At 44.9% G+C, this 21,347-nt stretch overlaps 1 protein-coding gene across 1 annotated transcript; it reads left to right on the top strand.

Moving 5' to 3' along the window:
• Window positions 1-3,732: 3,732 nt before the first annotated feature.
• On the top strand, window positions 3,733-19,308 carry CCDC86 (coiled-coil domain containing 86). Its single transcript, XM_082268356.1, has 4 exons — window positions 3,733-4,277; window positions 10,022-10,151; window positions 11,450-11,524; window positions 19,017-19,308. Exons 1-4 carry the CDS (start codon window positions 3,799-3,801, stop codon window positions 19,173-19,175), a joined length of 843 nt encoding a protein of 280 aa, XP_082124482.1. The 5' UTR covers window positions 3,733-3,798; the 3' UTR covers window positions 19,176-19,308.
• Window positions 19,309-21,347: the final 2,039 nt, after the last annotated feature.

Consider the following 21,347-nt stretch of genomic DNA (forward strand, 5'->3'; position numbering starts at 1 on the left):
CACATGGGCTTTCCGATCAGGTCCGCCTGTCAGTTTTTCAGGCGGACCCCTATGGAGCAGCGGATGTCAGTGGTGACATGTCCGCTGACACCCGCTGCTATCCGATCCGATCCTTTCTGAAATCCAGACGAATGGTAACCTTATTTTCCATCCGTCTGGAGGATCGGATTGGATGAAAACGGACAGACGGTCCGTTTTCATCCAATTTTCCATAGAGGAGAGCGGGGCTCTGACAGGTCACCCTCCATTCACCCCTATGGAGCGGCGGGTGGCAGCAGTGACACCCGCTACTATCCGATCCTGCCCGCCAAATCCATCCGATCCTGTCCGTGAAATCCAGACGAATAGTAACCCTATTTTCCATCCATCTGGAGGATCGGATGAAAACAGACAGGTGGTCCATTTTCATCCAATCTCCCATAGAGGAGAGCGGGGCTCTGACAGGTCACCCTCCATTCACCCCTATGGAGCGGCGGGTGGCAGCAGTGACACCCGCTACTATCCGATCCTGCCCGCCAAATCCATCCGATCCTGTCCGTGAAATACAGACGAATAGTAACCCTATTTTCCATCCATCTGGAGGATCGGATGAAAACAGACAGGTGGTCCATTTTCATCCAATCTCCCATAGAGGAGAGCGGGGCTCTGACAGGTCACCCTCTATTCACCCCTATGGAGCAGCGGGTGGCAGCAGTGACACCCGCTACTATCCGATCCGATCCTGCCCGCCAAATCCATCCGATCCGATCCTGTCCGTGAAATCCAGACGAATAGTAACCCTATTTTCCATCCATCTGGAGGATCGGATGAAAACAGACAGGTGGTCCATTTTCATCCAATCTCCCATAGAGGAGAGCGGGGCTCTGACAGGTCACCCTCTATTCACCCCTATGGAGCAGCGGGTGGCAGCAGTGACACCTGCCACTATCCGATCCGATCCTGCTGGAAAGCTGGGCTTTGATGCTATTTTAGTTACATTAGTTACATTAGTTATGGCGGAGCGAAGTTAAAGTTCCTTTTTGGCGTCAGCATTATGCCTACTATACACACCAACCTATAGGCAAATTTATAAGAACATACGTACTGAAGAAATTAATGTATATTATTATACTTTTACATTAAATTTGTTATATAAAAATCTTGTATAATAAAGACGTTATATCAAAGTTGTGTATTTTTATTTCCCGCACTTTACTTCTTAAAATGCTTTTCAAACAAAAAGTGTCATTCATGTCATTTGAGCAAGTGAAAAAAGTTTTTAAAATTTGTGAAATTGTGCACAAAAAAATTTAATCAAATGAAAAAAAGTCCTATGTGGAATTCTGTGCCAGGTGAGAAAGGAATCCAGGGATAGCGAATGTGACACCCAGGAGATATCCACACAACATGCTTACTAGACAGCCAGTGCCCCCCCCCCCCCCTTACTCAGGGAGGTCAGTGAGCACTTTATCCAATAGATCCAATGGCAGGAATTTAAGCATCCGCTCCGATGACTCCAGGCAGCCAATTCACAGATCTAGCCAATCAAGTGACTCCTGAAAGCCAATCCACCGGGTCTTCACCCGCACCACAGGGTCATATATGCAAGACAAAGGCTCCACATAGTAATTTAAAAAGTATTGCACTTACATTTAAATCGTTAATAAACAGCATGTGTACCATCAAAAACCACAAACAGGTCAGTGTCCAACACCTAAGATGGCCGAACAATGATCACGCATGCGCTGTAGCCTGTGTGCGTGGCTCCGCCCTATGCATTTTGTCAGAAGTGACGTCATCAGGGGCACTATGACGGATGTCATTGCCATCCATATACAATAATTCACACAACCAAACGCAAACCCCAGTGCAACAAATTCTGAGCCATTTTGTACGGGTGTTATGATGTCAGTAAAGTTTATTCTGATTATTATTCTGTACTGTAAACATAGCATTTTTCTCTATTTGTTGTAAGAAAAGAAACGGCCGCACATCCAGGAATTCCAATTGCCTTTAATTTCCAAAGTGCTTACAAAGTGATGACACCAAAGACACCAACATAGGGTCACGTAGATGCGTTTCACACATACATCTTGTGCTTAATCATTACCATTTCTCTATTTGTTGCTTTACATAAGGCCATAGGTACATTCCTGGATGTTTTTGTTGTGTTTTTTGATTTAGGGTTTCCACTTTGTCAGTCTTTAACCACTTTACGTCTGCCTGCAGTAATATTACTGCGGCAGAGTGGCTCGTTATCGTCTGACGACGTAGTACTACGTCGTCAGACACTCCCCTTTCCTGGCGGCGCACGCGCCGCCGGAGGCTCGCTCCCACTGTATTCAGTCACAGCGGGAGTCGGGCCAGGGGAGGAGCAGTGGAGATCGCCGCTGCTCTTCCCCGATCGTCGGGGATCTAGTGTGGAGATCCGCCCGCCTGTGTAAACACAAGCGGGCGGATCTCCTAAGTGACAGGCAGGGTCAGATTGCAGGGTTCAGCTGGATCTGTCCTTGTGTCACATGGTCACCTCCCCCCACACATGTCAGTAAGCACCAGGCATACATTAACCCCTCCCTCTCCAATAAAGTTAACCCCTTCCCTGCCAGTGTCATTTTTACAGTAACAGTGCATATATATAGCACTGATTACTGTAGTAATGTCACTGGTCCCCCCAAAAGTGTCAAAAATGTCAGTTAGGGGTCCGATCTGTCCGCCGCAATGTCGCAGTCCCACTAAAAATCGCAGATCGCTGCCATTACTAGTAAAAAAACAAAACAATGAAAATGACATAAATCCTTCCCCTAGTTAGTAGACGCGATAACTTTTGGGCAAACCAATCAAAGTACGCTTATTGCGATTTTTTTTTACCAAAAATATGTAGCAGAAAACAAACTGGCCAAAAATGTTAAAAGATTTTTAATTTTTTTGGGGGGAATGTTATATAGATGAATGTGAAAAATATTGTTTTTTTCTGAATTTTCACTCTTTTTTTTTGTTTATAGCGCAAAAAATAAAAATCGCAGAGGAGATCAAATACCACCAAAAGAAAGCTCTATTTGTGGGAAAAAAAGGACATCACTTTTATTTGGGTACAGCGTCACACGACCGCACAATTGTCTGTTAACCTAACGCAGTGCCGAATCGCAAAATATGGCCTGGTCATTAAGGGGTAAAATCTTCCGGTCTTAAAGCGGATAAAAATACGCTCATTGAGAATTTTTTTTGTCAAAGACATGTAGCTAAATACATTTTGGCCTAAATATATGACAAAAATTGAATATATTGGATATTTTTTAACAGTCAAAGAAAAAAATTTCAATTTTTCGCAAAACTTTCGCTCTTTTTTTACTAATATCGATTATCCTTCCGGTCCTAAAAAGGTTAAACAGTTAAATTGATGAAGTTAGTTCCGCTTTAAAAAAAAAAAAAAATGGTTTGTCTCCCATGCTTCATGCATGAATATACAGTATATATGAATAGATTTAAATTCAAGTTTTGGTAAATGTTCTACATGTCTCTAGCTTCTTTTACAATTCAAAGCTCGCTTTTATCAGCCTGGTCCATCCCTGATCATAGGACCCCAGTAAACAACCAAAAAAAAAAAAACACAAGCTGCACTCAAAGTGACTTCCGGGTGTACCAATATGGCGCTCAGGAAGCTTCCGCCGATTCCTAGGAGACGACGCTCTGGGACGTTCATACGTGTATTGACGTCATCACCTCGCGCCGCTGGAGGCGCATACCTAACAACCACGTGTAGCTGCTGTAGATTACGGCGAGCGCAGAGGGACATAAGTAAGCGGAGAAGTCTTTACTGCCATGGAGGGGACGTGTAAAGCTACAGCTACTCCTCTGAGGAGAAGTAGGAGGAGAGGAACCCAAGAGGAAGACAAAGCAGAAGAACATAGCGGGGCAGAGGTGGAGGGGAAGAAGATAAAAGGAGAGGACAAGGTGGAGAAGATGGGGGGAGAGTCTCAGGAGGGAGTGGAGAAGGACAAGGTGGAGAAAGTAGAGCAGATGGAGGAAGAGCTCAATGGGAATCAGGGTGAGGAGAAGCTGGAGGAGACACTAGAAGAGGAGAAGATGGTAGGGATAGATGACAAGACATCAAATGACCAGAAGGGGGCGTCCCTTTGTCACCCTATCCTCACTGGGGGTGATAGAGTGGCAGAGAGACCAGCACAGGTCCAGACTGGACAAGGCAAGGAGAAGGTTGGCCCCAAAAAGAAAAGTATTGCTAAGAACATCCCTCGGGGCAAACCGAAATCTGGACGTGTGTGGAAGGAAAACAAGAAGAGGTGAGAGCACTGCTATTCCTAAACCTGCACTCAGGGATAAAACTATGTATTCCCACCCCCTCCTACCTACCTCTAACCCATCCTAAGAGCTTTTCTGCCCCCACTTACCCTTTGATGTCTACTGTACTCACCTAAGTCCCACCCTCCATGTCCCTCACCACCAGTTCCAGGGGTATGATCGAGCCCGAGAAGGCCGGGCCCCTACCTCGTCTGATGACGTCCTGAAAGGGCCCCAGTGCTGGACATCCAATAGGAAGTGTCTGTCATGTGGTTGTATCCATGTCATGATTAGGGTTGCCCCCCAGGCCAATGTTACCCCCTCCCTGCCTAGGCCAATTTTTAGCTTTCAGCGCTGTCACACTTTGGATGTTACACTGTACCCAAATTCCATTTTTAGCATTTTTTTTTTTTCCCCCCACAAAAAAAGAGCTTTCTTTTGGTGGAATTTAAGCAACACTGGGTTGTTATGTTTTGCTAAATTAATAAAAAAAAAAAAAAACATTTTGAAAAAAAAAAAACTCCTAAAAAGAAACCCTTTTTTCTTCGTTTCTGTTATAGCATTTTGCAAATAAATGATCTTTCTTTATAAATTTAGGCCAAAATGCATACTGCTACATTTCTTTGGTAGAAATAACCTAAATTAGAGCATATAATTTATAGGGATGCACCGATCAGATATCGGGCGCCGATACTGTCAAAATAGGTGGATCGGTAAAATTTACCGATCCACGGGCCGATCCGGTTTTGCTGAGTCCCGGCTCAGCCGTCCCTTACTTGCACGGAGCCGCCGATCCGGTTTTGCTGAGACCAGGCTCAGCCGTCCCTTACTTGCACGGAGCCGCCGATCCGGTTTTGCTGTGTCACGGCTCAGCTGTCCCTTACCTGCACGGAGCCGCCGATCCGGTTTTGCTGAGTCCCGGCTCAGCCGTCCCTTACCTGCACGGAGCCGCCGATCTGGTTTTGCTGAGTCCCGGCTCAGCCGTCCCTTACCTGCACGGAGCCGCCGATCCGGTTTTGCTGAGTCCCGGCTCAGCCGTCCCTTACCTGCACGGAGCCGCCGATCCGGTTTTGCTGAGTCCCGGCTCAGCCGTCCCTTACCTGCACGGAGCCGCCGATCCGGTTTTGTTGAGTCCCGGCTCAGCCGTCCCTTACCTGCACGGAGCCGCCGATCCGGTTTTGCTGAGTCCCGGCTCAGCCGTCCCTTACCTGCACGGAGCCGCCGATCCGGTTTTGCTGAGGCCCGGCTCAGCTGTCCCTTACTTGCACGGAGCCGCCGATCCGGTTTTGCTGAGTCCCGGCTCAGCCGTCCCTTACCTGCACGGAGCCGCCGATCCGGTTTTGCTGAGTCCTGGTGTTCCGTGAAAAATCCATACCCGTAAAAAATCCATACCCTCGTCACTTCCGGTGCACCTACGTCATTGAACAGCTGAGGAGCTGACTAGTGCGCATGCTCGGAGGGTATGGATTTTTCACGGCAGTGTGTGTAACGTTACACCGCCTCAGCTGTTGCGGCGTTTACAGTAAATGAGTCATCTCCGCTCCTGTCCCTGTCACTTGTCCCTGATCTGGGCTAGTAAATATAAAAGCGGCGGCGGGTGTATGAAAAGATAAATCACAGATCCGAGATCTCCGTTCATTTAGATTTCATACACCCGCCGCCGCTTTTATATTCACTAGCCAAGATCAGGGAAGTGACAGGGATAGGAGCGGAGATGACTCATATTGCAACCGAGCTGTTTTAATGTAACCGCCGCAACAGCTGATGTGGTGTAACGCTACACACACTGCCGTCATAATTTCATACCCATGCGCACTAGTAAGCTCCTCAGCTGTTCAATTACGTATCCGGGGCTGTGAGCATGCGCACTGCTACGCTGCTCAGCTGTTCCTCACAGGGAGTGACGAGGGTATGCATTTCTCACGGGGTCTGCTTTTCTAACGTTACACCGGCTCAGCTATGCACGTAGCCGCTACTTCCTGTATAGGTCTGGCTCACAGGCGGAGTGATATCAGATGCACTCCGCCTGTGAATGGAGGAGCCACACACATGATGCAGCGGCTTTGCTCTGTACTGCAGCCGCATGCATATTGTGTATGTGTGTAGTTCCAGATCGGTATCGGCAGATACACAAAGCCAGGGTATCGGGACTAGAAAAGTTGGGTTGGTGCATCCCTAATAATTTAGTCTGTTCACAAACTATGGTGTTTCTATACTATGTCTGAAAATCGATCGATCCTGATGTACTGACATAGTTACATAGTAGGTGAGGTTGAATAAAGACAATAGTCCATCCAGTTCAACCTGTGTAGGTGTGTGTGGCTGTAATCATCTCACATAGCCCTGAATGTTCTGATCCTTGAGATGTAAGTCTAAGAGTCTTTTGAAAGCCACCATACTACCCGCAGAAACCACCTCTTGTGGTAGAGAATTCCACAATCTTGTAGCAATAACAGTAAAGAACCCCTCACGTTGCCTGAGGTTAAAACGCTTCTCCTCTAATCGCATTGTATGCCCTCGAGTCCTCATGCAATCCCTTCAACTGAACAGCTTTTTTTCTAAGCTGAGATCCCCATTGAGATATTTATAAATTGCTATCATGTCCCCCCTCAGGCGTCTCTTCTCCAGGGAGAATAAATCGAGCGATGGCGTCAAATGCCAGGACAGTACAAATATCCCCCAAAGACCCCTTTTTGAAAAGTAGGCAGTGTAAGGTATTTAATAAGAGGCATGGCGAGTTTTTTTGAAGTTGGTTTTGTCACAAAATGTTTTTGAAAATGAAGTTAAAGCAAGGTTCCATTTATTTTTGTGTTTATTAAAAAAAAAAAAAAAGTGTATCTGCTGGCTTTTAATAAACAGAAACTCAACTGTCCCACCATCCAGTGATGCGGCTGCCCGAACCCTCACTCTTCTCCCTCTCCTCTCTGCGGCGCCGGCATCTCTGCTGTGGGCATCCGGCTGTGACAGCTTGCGGCTTCACAGCCGGGGTGCGCGCTGCTCGTGCGCGTTGTGAATGGCCGGGCAATCTTCTGGGACCTGTGACGTGTCCCAGAAGATTGCAGGGAGAGGAGAACTTCCCCTTGAGCGTCTAGGCGGCCCGAGCACAAGTGGGGGCTGGTACCTGTCAAATCTAGGTACCTGCTCCCCCTCCCCCAAAAATCGACATGCCAAATGTGGTCAAGGGGTCAGCAGTATTTAAAGCAGAAGTTCCACTTTAACTCTGCAGCTTTCAATAAAACACCCAGTGATCCTGCCCATTGAGGCCACTGTTCAGGCACTTCCTTTTATGGGGTGACAGTGCTGTATTTTCCTGTTGTGCTCCTTTGTTGTCAAATGCACCCCTGGTGGAGGCTGCAAGCAGCAGTACTGATCTAGATTGCACGGGCATTCCCATCAATGTCTACTAGGAACCTGGTCCGGAGCAATGATGTGTAGTGCTAAAGGAAATCAGCAGTACTGAGGATGAAAAAAGATAAAAATCAATATTTTAATGGAAAAAAAAGGCAATTGTCTGATGCACAGTGCTTTAATAACCTGAATGGCATTCATTTTAGGGTCTACATATACCTTAAGGATTTTGTTTGGTGTTAAACAGAGGTACCCAGAGTAGCTCACGTCACTGTGGACAACTGCCCCCAACTTTATCCATAAGTCTTATTTATTTTTATTTATTTCAGGTACTTGTATAGCGCTGTCAATTTACGCAGTGCTTTACATATACATTGCACATTCACATCAGTCCCTGCCCTCAAGGAGCTTACAATCTAAGGTCCCTAACTCACATTCATACACAGTAGGGCCAATTTTTTTTTATACAGGATCCAATTAACCTACCAGCATGTCTTTTGGAGTGTGGGAGGAAACCAGAGTACCCGGAGGAAACCCACGCAGGCACAGGGAGAACATGCAAACTCCAGGCAGGTAGTGTCATGGTTGGGATTCGAACCAGCGACCCTCTTGCTGCTAGGTGAAAGTGCTAACCACTACACCACTGTGCCGCCCTGCAGGCAACACTCAAAATCAAGCATTGGTAAATGATGACATCAAGTACATCAGCCCATTGCTCAGTCCTAATGTCCCGGTGTTCTGGCATCTTCTGAGATTTTAGGTTATGCAGTCAAGGTGATCCTAATCTTGAGATTGTACGGCATGGAATTGTGTGCCTATAGGTCAGTGATGGCGAGCCTTGGCACCCCAGATGTTTTGGAACTACATTTCCAATGATAAAAGGATAGTATAAGGAGTACGGCGCTTCCCCTGGTATAAAACATTGTAATGTGTAGAGCTGCCTTCAATTTAAGTAGTGATACTCAAATATGGAATAGGATGTGTAATGAGGCGCTACTACTGGTATATGTAAATACAAAACTAAAGGTACAAGGTAAATACTTCTAGCAATCTTATATAAGTGATACCAACGTGCTAGATGAATATGTGCAATAATAATAAATAAAATAGAGCAAATTAAATAATATAATGCATATAACAAGTACCAAAAAAACAGAGCTTTTAATAAAGTGAGCGCTATATATAAATAGTATTGGGACTCAATAAATGAAGTAGGGCCGTGATATAAAGTGCTCAGTGCAGTATAAAAACTATCATCAAAAAAATAAAATATTAATAATAAAAATCCCTTATGATTTAATACACAAAAGCAATACATATATTGAAGAATCTGTAAAAAAAAAAATAGTGTCCATAAAAATAGTGCCAAAGTAGTGTGTGGTCCTTCTTCCCTTGGTGCAATTTCAATAGTGTAAACCAATTTCTGATCCTCCACCTAGTAAGTAGTGGCCACTCACCAGTAGCTATCTTCCAGTGCTGAGAGAGTTAAGTCACCACTGCTAGTCTGAAAAGTTGTACTTATGTTACTTTCCTCCCACAATGCATTGCGCTTTGTGAATGGAGGAGAAGCATTTGAACGACAAGGTCTCCCCCACCCATTCACAGAATGTTGTGCATTGTGGGAGAATGGAGTTATGCAGAGGGGCAAGATAGCGGCTCGGCTTCTGAGACTAGAAGTGGTGACGGTTACCTCTTACAGCGACAGAAGTTGCCTAACCAGGGCAATGTCTGGCAGCTATGAGGGAGTCACTGAACGGAAGACTTTACAAGAAGTGGCAGCCTGCAGGAATGGGATACACATCATCAGCCTGCAGAAATGGGATACACCTCATCAGCCTGCAGGAATGGGATGCACCTCATCAGCCTGCAGGGAATGGGATGCACCTCATCAGCCTGCAGGGAATGGGATGCACCTCATCCGCCTGCAGGTAATGGGATACACCTCATCCGCCTGCAGGTAATGGGATACACCTCATCCGCCTGCAGGTAATGGGATACACCTCATCCGCCTGCAGGTAATGGGATACACCTCATCCGCCTGCAGGTAATGGGATACACCTCATCAGCCTGCAGGTAATGGGATACACCTCATCAGCCTGCAGGTAATGGGATACACCTCGTCAGCCTGCAGGTAATGGGATACACCTCGTCAGCCTGCAGGTAATGGGATGCACCTCATCAGCCTGCAGGTAATGGGATACACCTCAACTGCCTGCAGGTAATGGGATACGCATCATTACCAAACAAATGTGTTTAGTAAAACTCCTCCAGACCCGAGAAGAAAAAACAAAAAAAAAAAAAAAAGTTTCAGCTTTAACCTCTGATTATATTCTTTTTGTCTTTTTATTTAAAAAAAAATAAATAAAAAAAAAAAAGCATTTCTTTGTTTTATGCCCAGGTTCTCTGACATGGTAAAAGACCGCCCACTCCGCACATCCTGGGAGCTGAAAATGAAAGGGCGCCAGGAAAAGAAGATGCTCAAAAGTTTAGCCCAACAGCTAAAAGATGAAAAACGACGAGAAAAAGAAGTGAGTTCATCCCTTCTGATTGAATACATTTCTTTCTGGAAAAATGATTTAGGGGTTAATATATATAAAAAAAAAACATGCACTGAACATTCATGCAAATACAGACTTTATGAAAGCTAGAGCTGCTAGATTCTGGATAAAATGAGAATTCACAATTCTTTTTGCTGAGAGTAACCACTTTACCACCGGAGGATTTTGCTGTCTTATGCCGGGCCACTTTTTGCGATTCGGCACTGTGTGACTTTAACTGACAATTGCGCGGTCGTGCAACGCCGTACCCAAATGAAATTTACGTCCTTTTTTCCCCACAAACAGAGCTTTCTTTTGGTGGTATTTGATCACCTGTGCGATTTTTTTTTTTTTTTTTTTTTTTTTTTTTTTTTTTTTTTCTTCCCTCCGCGCTATAAAAAACAAAAAAAGAGCGACCAATTTTGAAAAAAATAACTATTTTTCACATTTTTTTTTTTTTTTATATATGGAATCCCCCCCCCCCAAAAAAAAATGTAAAAATCAACATTTTTTTTAACATTTTAGGCCAATTTGTTTTCTGCTACATATTTTTGGTAAAAAAAAAAAATCACAATAAGCGTATTTTGATTGGTTTGCGCAAAAGTTATTGCGTTTACTAACTAAGGGAAAGATTTCGGTCATTTTTGTTGTTTTTTTTTTTTTTACGAGTAATGGCGGCGATCTGCGATTTCCACGGCATCTCATGATTCTTCCATAGGTAGTTTTATTTTTTTTCACTTTCAATAAAGTACTTTGATATCAGCGGCCCCTTTTTTCCAACATTCTCGCCCAGGTGAGACACCTCCTGCCATTCGCAGCCTCCTGGGATGCTCCCATGAATGACGTTGGGGGTCAAAAATGGAAATTCCCCTTGGGGTGGGACTTTTAAGGCACGAAAATAGATACAAAAAAAATATAATAGTAATTTTATTGAAAAATAATAACATATACAAATACAAATGTAAATGGTTAAAAACAATTGGCAAGCTTGGTGTAATTCATACAGTCAATGGACAGAAGGATACCGCTCTGTTGAGGTAAGTGCCCAACGCGTTTCAAAGATATGACGTTGGGGGTCTTGCTGTCTCTAAATGGTACTTGCAGCGGAGAAATATCAAGTCTCTTCTCTGCTAGACAGAACTTTGCTGTGTAAATCTCCAAAACTGGATAAACAGAAATACAAATCTGTTGGCGGGTTAAACGGCTCCCATATATGTATTTCACCTGTGTATTTGGTGGTTTTCCTGTAGTTCAGTTTTTGACTGACAACTTCCCTTGTGTGTCTGCAGGAAAAGAGGCAGAGGCGAGAGGAGAATTTGAGACGCCGCCAGGAAAATGAGCGCAAAGCGGAAATTGTGCAAGTGGTAAGTTTGTTTGTTTTTTTTTATGTTTTTTTTCCCCTTCTTTAAGAATAACCAAAATGTGTTGCGTTGTCACTTTCACAAAACATTCAAATGTGCCATAAAACGGGGCTTGACAAATTTGCTTGAAATCTAGGAGCCAGCTAAAAAAGTTAGGAGCCAGTTTGTTTTTTTCGCTCATGCCGAATTGCCGGCTTCTGTCGGACCGGCTGCCATACACACGGCCCAGTGGCGGACAGTTTTTATTGAACCAGCTGATGTTGCCCGGCATTCGACCCGTGTTTACTTCTGAGAGACAACTAAAGGAACACTCCAATCATCATGACGAATTCAGTGGTTTGAATTGGTGATGGTGGTAGGAGTCAGAAACACTGGACATGCTGGGATATTTACAATTATGTGCTGGGGGCTTGTTGCACCCCTAGCACATGTTACTTACTGCTGGCGGGAAATGCTGACAGAGATAACAGAGCGGCGCAGTAGGAAGCATACAGAGCCCATGCTTCCTGTATCTCTCCTCTCACAGGCGGATTTATTATCACTCCTCCTGTGACAGGACAGAGCTGTAACAGCTGACAGACACCGTTCTTTCGCCTGACATGCCAATTCTTCTGCGAGGTGCAGGATTCTCCTGCATGCGGGCGCGGCATTTGCGGGTATCGGGGAGCCGCAGTCCAAATGCGGGAGACTCCCGCAACTCGCAGGAGACTTGGGATGTCTGGCGACAAGACCCCTCCGGCAATGTAACCCAGGTGCCAGGCCGCTAATTCTAGTCGCCAATGCCACCTGGCGCCCAGGGTTTGTCGAGCCCTGCCATAAAATATTTATCAGTAATCCACTGTGAGATGAAATTATTTCTTCATAACCCACACCTCTGTTGTGCACCAGTCACCACAGATCCACACAGCTGCTTACCAGAAATTCTAGCCACAAAACGTAGAGAGGTATAACAACTCTTTAGAGACGAATCCCAAATGGATGGATGGTTAATGGCACTGAATCCGGGATAACAAAAATGGCATAGCATGCTATGCGTCCAGATAGCACTGCTTAGATCCACACTGGGTAAATGCCTCATACAAATATCAGACGGTGTCACTTACACCAAAGGAGAATACCAATAGTGAAGTACATTCCAATATGATTTACTAATGGTTAAGGCATATACGCAAAAGCAAAGACAAGATAAATACATATAACAGACACCCGCCTATTCTCAAGACAGGATTAATGACATCACCGCTTTGCTCCGCCCTGCTCGTGTCGTCCTACGAGACATGCTCACTGAGATCTCTTAATTTTTGAAGCTGGGAGGACACTTTATTCACCGAGAGTTATTTATCAGATTGCCAGGCTGTCTGTGCCTACCATTGATGGCCTTTGCAGGTTGAGGAGGAGGATTGCTCAAAACGAAGGTCTCCAATATTTCAGGAATGGGGGGCTAGAGATATATATATATATATATATATATATATATATATATATATATATATATATATATATATATATATATATATATATATATATATATTTTTAGTCATTTAAACATTTAGATAGTATTGACCAGGGGTCTTCAAACTATGGCCCTCCAGTTGTTCAGGACCTACAATTCCCATCATGCCTAGTCATGTCTGTGAACGTTAAAGAGTTTTACAATGCCTCATGGGTTGTGTAGTTCCGCAACAGCTGGAGGGCCGTAGTTTGAGGATCCATGGTATTGACAGTGCCCTGAATAAATAGTGTTAGAATTATTTTTTACCCCATTTATACTTGGACCATTTAGAAGAACAATCTCAAGCAGAGTTCCCCATGTTTGGAGAACATTAACCTGCATTGCATCTGAGAAGTAGCAACGCATTTGTTCAGGGTCCTAATTCTAAGATTGCACAGGTTTCACACTAACAACCCATGGTTCCCGATCATCTAATCACCATAAGAGATATTCATGTTCAGGGGTACATTCACCTCACATAAAATACGATTAACTAGCTTGAAAACTCTCCACACCCCCCCAGGTCTGCTGCACTTAGCTGGTTCTGTGCCACTTTACCCCCACCATTGCTCGCTATTGTTTTTTTATTATGATGCTACACAGAAGTTTTTGTGTGTGCGGCCCATTTTAATGACTGACTGGGATGTGCTAGGGTAGTCTCGGCTAAGGGCAGCAGGGGCTAAGGATGCTTTTTGGAGTTAGTTTAGAGAGTTTGTAAAATCTTGTACTCTCTGCCTGTGCTGACTGTTAAGTTGGCATTTTCCTACTTCTCTGCAGACTACAGAATGCCCCCTCCTCTGGAAATGAGTATAGGGGGAAGTGTTCTGTTGTCCTAACACACTTTCTGTGCTTGGGTGGCCATGCTGCTTCTCCAAAGATACAGTACAATGAGTGTGTTGTCAACTCGAGACGGGCAGCCTGTCAATTGCAGAATCATCAGGTAAAAAGAGAAAAAAAAAAATAAAGCCTGAAAGTGAAGGTATAATACAGCTACCACAATCAATAAATGGTAAGATGCATTATATTACGATTTTGTTCTTAGGTTTAGATACTTTAAGAAGACAAAGTGGATGCATAATTATTGAACACTGCTAAACTTGGGTCTTGGCATCTAGACTTCAATAACCTCTGGACATATAGACATATAAGGGTTAAGCAGGGGTGTAACTACAGGGGTTGCAATTGCAACCGGGCCCCATGCTCCAGGGGGTCTGTGCGGCTCTCCTGTACATCTGGATAGGAGGGGCGGCGGGGGCAGCATGTAGAGAAATCACTGTCCTCCTCTTTCCTCCTGTAGCTGCAGGAGGAAAATGGAGGAGATTGGTTCCTCTGTATGCTGCCCCCGCCACTCCTATCCAGTAGTTCACTTGTGTTCTGCTGTCTTTGGGCCCCTGTTTGCTTACCCCCCCCTGCTCCCTCCCCTCTCCTGCCAGCTGCTGCAGGGGATGTGTCACAATAGAGAACCAGGAAGGGGTTGGTAAATATGTAATACCAGCTCCTTCCTTTTCTGAATGGACAGAGTCATAGTCAGTGACATTGTAAAAAAATAAAATGATAAAAAATACTTCAATTCAAATACCAAAAAATAAAAACTACTGACACCAGTGGGTGAAATTCCAGGATCGCAAAGGTCACAATTGCAGCCGGGCCCTGGCATTCCACCACTGTGGGGAGGCCCCAAGATGGCAGGAAGGAGGCCCACTTGCAGAACTTGTGAAAGGGTCCTGGTTCGGGACCATAATAAAGGGCCTCGCATCGAGCGTGAAGAGCCCCAGGCTTGTAGGGAAGGGCCCCAGCCAGGGGTCTTGGGGGCCCTTCATGGTTTCTTGCACCGGGGCCCTGAAGGTTCTAGTTACGCCTCTGGGTTTAAGTAAGTATTTGAAAACGCACATAGTTTTATTTTCTTTTTCGTACTTCCCAGGACACAAGGTATCTTCACATTCAATATGTTAAATTATGCTGCTACATTCAGGTGATTGCACACTGGGAAAAATTGAATAGAAATTCCTGCCCAGGCATAACTGCTCCCAGCTAGGAATAGCTTCAGGTTTTTTGCTAGTGTCTTCAGTAATGGCCATGTCTGCAGTTTCTATAAAAAAAAAAAATGGTCAGCTAGTCTCTCAAGAGTTCAATAAGGGAGTAGAAGTTTGGCTTATTCTGGATCTGTTGTCTATGGCTAGCGACAAAGAGGAATGTTACCCAGACCCCGCTCTGGATACACGTAAATGGCTGTAACATTGCCATTCGGCACCGGACTCTGCATAACAGCACCCTGTGCAATGATATCTTGCCTTGCAAACCAGCTGAGTCTTATACATGTCCCAGGGCAGTGATTCCCCCAACTAGGGAGTTGTATCACTGAAGTCCTTGGTGGCGTTAGCCTACCGACATGAGTAGAGTTTGAACCACACCCCCCAACCTCAGAAGAGGTTGTTGCCCATCAACATCCTGGAGTTTGAAGGCTATTTGTCTGGCCCTGTTGTATTGGTCAGTGCAATTGAAGGGCCTCCCTGTAAGGGTACAATCAGGCAATACCGCGACAGTGGTGTACATGAATCATCAGGGAGGCACCAGGAATCAGGCCACTCAAGAGGAAGATGGATGTTTTGCCATCCACATTCCTGGCATTGAGAACTGGCAGGTGGTTTTTCTCAGCCATTTAAGACTGAACTTGGGGAAGTGGGCTCTTCACCCACAGGTGTCAAAGGAACTCTACTGAAGATTGGGAATTCCAGATGTGGATCTTTTGATGTCCAGGTTAAACGTTAAGCTGGACAGATTGGTTTCCAGTACCAAGAACCCTTGAGTGTTTATGGTGGATGATCTGGTGACGCCGTGGGATTGGTTCTCCCTAACTTATGCCTTTTTTACTGCTGCAGCTTCTACCTCATCTGCTTTGCAGTATTTGGACAGAAGCCATTCTGGTAAATCAGATTGCCCCAACCCTGGCCCAGAAGAATGTGGGTACTCCAACATACTAAACTTATCAGTGGATGAGCCATGGACTCTGCTGGGTCGACCCAAATCCTATTGCAAGATCCAATCTTCCATCCTTTTTACAGCTGCTGAATTTAATGGCATGACTTTTAACCACTTGCCTTCTGTGCACTTAAACCCCCTTCCCATCCAGGCCAATTTTCAGCTTTCAGCGCTCTCACACTTTGAATGACAATTGCGCGGTCATGCTACACTGTACCCATATGAAATTTTTATCATTTTTTTCACACAAATAGAGCTTTCTTTTGGTGGTATTTAATCATCTCTGGGTTTTTTATTTTTTACAAAAAAAAAAGAAAAAAGACAGAAAATTTTGAAAAAAAAAAAGTTTTTCTTATTTTCTGCGAGTAAACTTTGAAAATAAATTTTTCTCCTTCACTGATGTGCGCTGATGAGGCGGCACTGATAGGCTGCACTGATGAGGCGGCACTGCTGGGCACTGAGAGGCGGCGCGGATGGGCACTGGCGGACACTGATGGGTGGCACTGAGCACTGATGGGCAGCACCATCAGTGCCCACACTCAGTGCCCATAGTGCTGCCAGTCAGTGCTCATCAGTGCCTAGATGAGCAGGCACTGATGGGCACTGACTGACAGCACTATGGGCACTGATTGTGGGCATTGATGGTGGGCACTGAGTGTATGTCTTTTTTACCTCTAGTAATCAGGGCACTGGTGATCAGTGCCCTGATTACATTTGTTCTGTGTCCCCGGCGCTGGGCAGCTCTCCCTCCTTCCTCACACTGCAGTCTCCGTGTGAGGAAGGAGCGCTGGCGATGAGAGATGATCTCATATGTTTACATATGAGATCATCTCTCATTGGACGGTCCGATCACGTGGTGAATGGCCGCTGTGATTGGCCATTCACCACGATCTGTGATCGGCTGTGTCCAAGGGACACGGCCGACACAGATTTTCCCCGATGCGCGCTCGCGGGAGCGCGCAGGGAGCGTGTTACTGGGAGGCCGTATAAAGACGGCCTCCCGAAAATGTGAGTCCGCGCTGCAGCGGTATATAGGCTGTAGCGCGGATGGGAAGTAGTTAAAGCCTGGCCTGTATAAAAAAGGGAATTCACTCCAGAAAAAAAGATTATTCTCCCACTTTACGAAAATCTGGTCCGGCCACATCTGGAGTATGCTGTCCAGTTCTGGGCACCGGTCCTCAGGAAGGATGTGCTGGAACTGGAGAAAGTCCAGAGAAGGGAAACAAAAATAATTAGGGGAATGGAGGGCATCGGCTATGAGGAAAGACTACAAGCACTGAACTTATTCTCTCTGGAGAAGAGACGATTGAGGGGGGATATGATATCAATGTACAAATACTGTACTGGTGATGACCATAGTATAAGGTACAAAATTTTCAGAGAAAGGGAATACAATAAGACACGTGGCCACTCACTAAAACTAGAGGAAAAACGGTTTAACCTTAAAATACGTAGGGGGTTCTTCACTGTCAGACCAGTAAGGATGTGGAATTCTCTTCCACAAGCAGTGGTTTCAACGGGGAGCATCGATAGTTTTAAAAAACTATTAGCTGGCCACCTTAAAGACCACAACATAGAGGGGTATACAATGTACGGTTAACAGCAAACACACACACACATCATAGGTTGAACTGGATGGACTGATGTCTTTTTTTTTTCAACCTTACAAACTATGTAAAATAAAAAAAAAAGCCAGGGTCTCGAGGGACAGGGGAGTATTGAATTCACAAGATTTACCATCAGACTTGGAAGTCTTATTTTGCCTGGTATGAGGCTCTGCAACTTCATCCTCTCTTAACTATGTAGTGGTCCACATCCTGGCATTTCTCCAACTGGAGTTGACCAGGTACTTGAGTACATTCAAGAGTCGGATAACCGCCTTGGAGGTTCTCTATTAGAGACCCATTCTTTCGTGTTCTTTGGATGCCTTTTATACAGGGGCTCATGTGCATTGTTCCAGTGGTCAGGACTCTTGTCTCCCTAGGACCCCAACTTGGTAATTTCTTTTTCAGAGATCCTTTGTGTTTCAGGTTGCCATTTCTTCAACTCTGAGATTCAGAACTAGCTGCTCTTGCCTGTAAAAATAAAAAGTGTTACTGGTAATCCATCTTGACAGGTCAGCTGTCCCCTCTACCTAAGGTGGTTTCCTCGTCCATCTTAACCAGGTTATTGTGTTGCTTTGTTCCTGCCCTTCGCCTCAGACATGAGAGGGACAGGGCTATTCATGAATTGGATGTGGTTCATGCAGTCGAGGTTTGCCATAAAGGCCACTGCTGTAATTCTTCAGTCTGACTTGCAAGTTTTTGCTCCCCAAAGGGGCATGGAATGGGCCCTACAGCTTCGAAATCTACCATTTTCATTAGACCAGTTACCTTTGCTTTTCAGACTGCATGTTTGAGAAATAAAGTTCTGCTGTTCTTGGTGATGGTTCATTCTTCCAGGAGTGTTGGTGCTTTCTGAGCTATTCTGCATCAAGCTTCAGTAGCTCAAGTTTGTAAGGCTGGCAGGTAGACCTTCAGGCCTCTGCAGACTCAGCATTTGCTTGGCATGTTTTGCAGGCTGCTGCGTGCAGTTCTAACCTGTTCTGGTTTGGTTGTTTGGGGTCTGTTGGTTTGTTGGGACACCCCCATTACAAAGAATATGAAGATGCAGTGTATCCTGGGATGTACAATAAAGAAAACTAGATTTTATATATTTTTTTTTTTTACCTGTAAACTCATTTTCTTGGAGTACATCACAGGACACCGGAACCCCACTCCTCTTTCTTGTGTTCAAAACTGAAGCCTAGCTGAGAGGGGAGGTGCCTGGGTGGGAAGTTCCTGTTGTCTTTTTGCTAGTGTCCCATCACTTGAAGGTGGCAGCATAATGTGTACTCCAAAAAAAGGATTTTACAGGTAAACCAAAAACCCAGTTTGTTGTACTAGGATATATTTTTTAGGACACAGGTCTGTTTTAAATAATAACATTTTATATAATCCTTTCTTGTGTGTTTTTTTTTTTTTTTTTTTTCCCCTCACCACTCAGATCCGAAACCCAGCGAAGCTGAAGCGAGCCCGCAAGAAGCAGTTACGAAATATCGAGAAGAGAGACACACTTATGATGACCCAGGCTGGAAAGAAGCTCTCACAGAAAAAGACGGCACCTTCAAAGGCTGCAGCAAAAAATACCTCTGCTACCAGCTGAGAGACTGCAATGGACTCTGGACTTTAAATCCTTTAAAAGCCTTAAAATAGTCACATGCTGACTCATCAGGATCACAGATGTGGATAAATCCAAGACCGGCATGCAGCCTTCACTTCTCTGGATTGGAGAGGAAGAACTCCCTTTTGTGATAATGATGTAAAATAATATTCGTGCCTAGCCTGGCATATTTTGATTCATGTTTTTGCTAAGTGAAGCTGTAAGGAAATATACAATGAATTGCACACCAGGAACGTGTTTAATGTTTATGTGCAGCCTTGTTCCTGGTCAACCTGTTGCTGCCTCTTCTGTTGCTGGAACATGATTGTTCTGTAGCTACATACTTTGATAAATTACTGGCCAGCGATGCTTCACATCATACCACAAGGTGTGGGATTTAAGGTGGAGGGCAGATCTCCTAAAGACCAAGATAAATGTACCAAGCCCAGTTTACTCATTCATTGCCAACATAAACAGGAGCTTTTATGAAGCATTCTAACATAAATACTGCAGGAGTTGACCATCTGATTCTGTTGAAATACTAAGTATATAATTGCCATTAAATTTGTATTATGGCAGGAAACCTGTTAATATATTACATCATTAAAGCTGAACTCTGGATACTGCTGTGCAGCACAATATCAAGGAAGAGTCATTATTTAAAAAGTGTTTTTTTATTATAGCTGCCTACAGTTTTGCTTCCAAGTGACCCTGTATTTTGCCTTTTCAGGGGTATCAGGTTTAATTGAGAGCAGGGTAAGGAAGGAACATATTTTTACTTTAGCTCACCTGCTGCGGTGTTCTCCAATCATAGAAAAACACAATAATTCTGGGTATAAATGCTTACAGTATCTCACAAAATTGAGTACACCCCCTCACATTTTTGTAAATTATTTTATTATATCTTTTCATGTGACAATGCTTTGGATTGGAACAATGCCGATAGAGTTATACCCGTCCCTGGTCTAATTTTTAAGAGTAATGCATGTGTGCACACAGAGAAATGCTGACACTGACACACCGAGTCAGAGTAAAACAGTTCTGCTTTATTGGTTCCGTTTTTTTTTTTTTTCAAATTCTTTATTAGAAAGAAAAACACAAGCATACCACAGATCAAAAACAGGTTCAACAAGATTCCAGGTACAGCGATCATATGACAAATTATCGACAGTACAGACATTACTTCAAAGTGCATTAACGTAGCACTAAGTCATCCATAGAGCGCATCAGGAACATAGTGTATACCCTCTGTGAGGCCCACGGCCTTAGCTGTTAGAGCTGAATAGTGAGCAAACAAATTCTCAGGACCCCTTCAGGCAAACCCCCCCTGCCCCACCGGCATCCATCTCGTGGCCGGCTACCGGGGAAGGGAGGCCCCCCCCAGGTGCCCCGGAGTGCCGCGGCATACACCAGAGGACCCACTGGCGGTACTACCCCCAAAGTGGTGTCTCACCGCATCACTCCCGGAAACTGACTGACCAACTTTATAGTGAGCCAAAAAAATATAATAACCAACACCCAACAGCGGTAAAGAGGATGAAAATTATTCATAGACGGTATGCTTAAAACCAGAAAAGAGAAAAAGGAGCTACGGGAAAAAGACAAAGGGAAAGAGAAGAGGGAAGGGGACCAAGGTGAGAAAGGAAGGGATCAGGGAAGCACCAAGGAGAGGGGTGGGGGGAGGCCGGCCGATCCCCGCTCAGCGACCATCAGCGGGCAAGCAACTCCGTGTATTCCGAAGTGTATTTAAATTCATGCCAGTAAAACCAGCGTTTTAGGAACTTTTCTCGTGTACCGTGCTCAGTGGCCGCTAGATCTTCCATATCGTTGAGGCAAGAGACCTTGCGGAGCCACATGGCCACCGTAGGAGGCTGCGTCTGCTTCCAGAGCGGGGGGATGCAACTTTTAGCTGCCGTGAACAGAAGTGGCAGAATTGATTTCCGATAGGACGCTCTTGGATATTCATGGTGATGAAGGAGGAAGAGGGCCGGGTCCAGGGTGAGGGAATGGTCTGTACATTTCTGGGCAATGCGTAGGACCTCCTTCCAGAAAGATTGTAGACTCGAACATGACCAGAAGACGTGTAGGTAGGTTCCAACCTCCTCCCCACACCGCCAACAAACATCTGGGCAGGTCGGGAACATGCGATTAAGTCTAACCGGAGTATAGTGCCAG

Source organism: Pelophylax lessonae, assembly GCF_965119305.1.
Source record: "Pelophylax lessonae genome assembly, chromosome: 9".
In the NCBI taxonomy this organism is placed as follows: Eukaryota; Metazoa; Chordata; class Amphibia; order Anura; family Ranidae; genus Pelophylax; species Pelophylax lessonae.

Bases quoted from the DNA above. Each gene is read 5' to 3' on its own strand.
- CCDC86 (XM_082268356.1), top strand. From the start codon at position 3,799: ATGGAGGGGACGTGTAAAGCTACAGCTACTCCTCTGAGGAGAAGTAGG. The intron at 4,278-10,021 runs GTGAGAGCACTG...TTTTATGCCCAG, and splicing joins TGGAAGGAAAACAAGAAGAG to GTTCTCTGACATGGTAAAAG. The intron at 10,152-11,449 runs GTGAGTTCATCC...GTGTGTCTGCAG, and splicing joins AAAAACGACGAGAAAAAGAA to GAAAAGAGGCAGAGGCGAGA.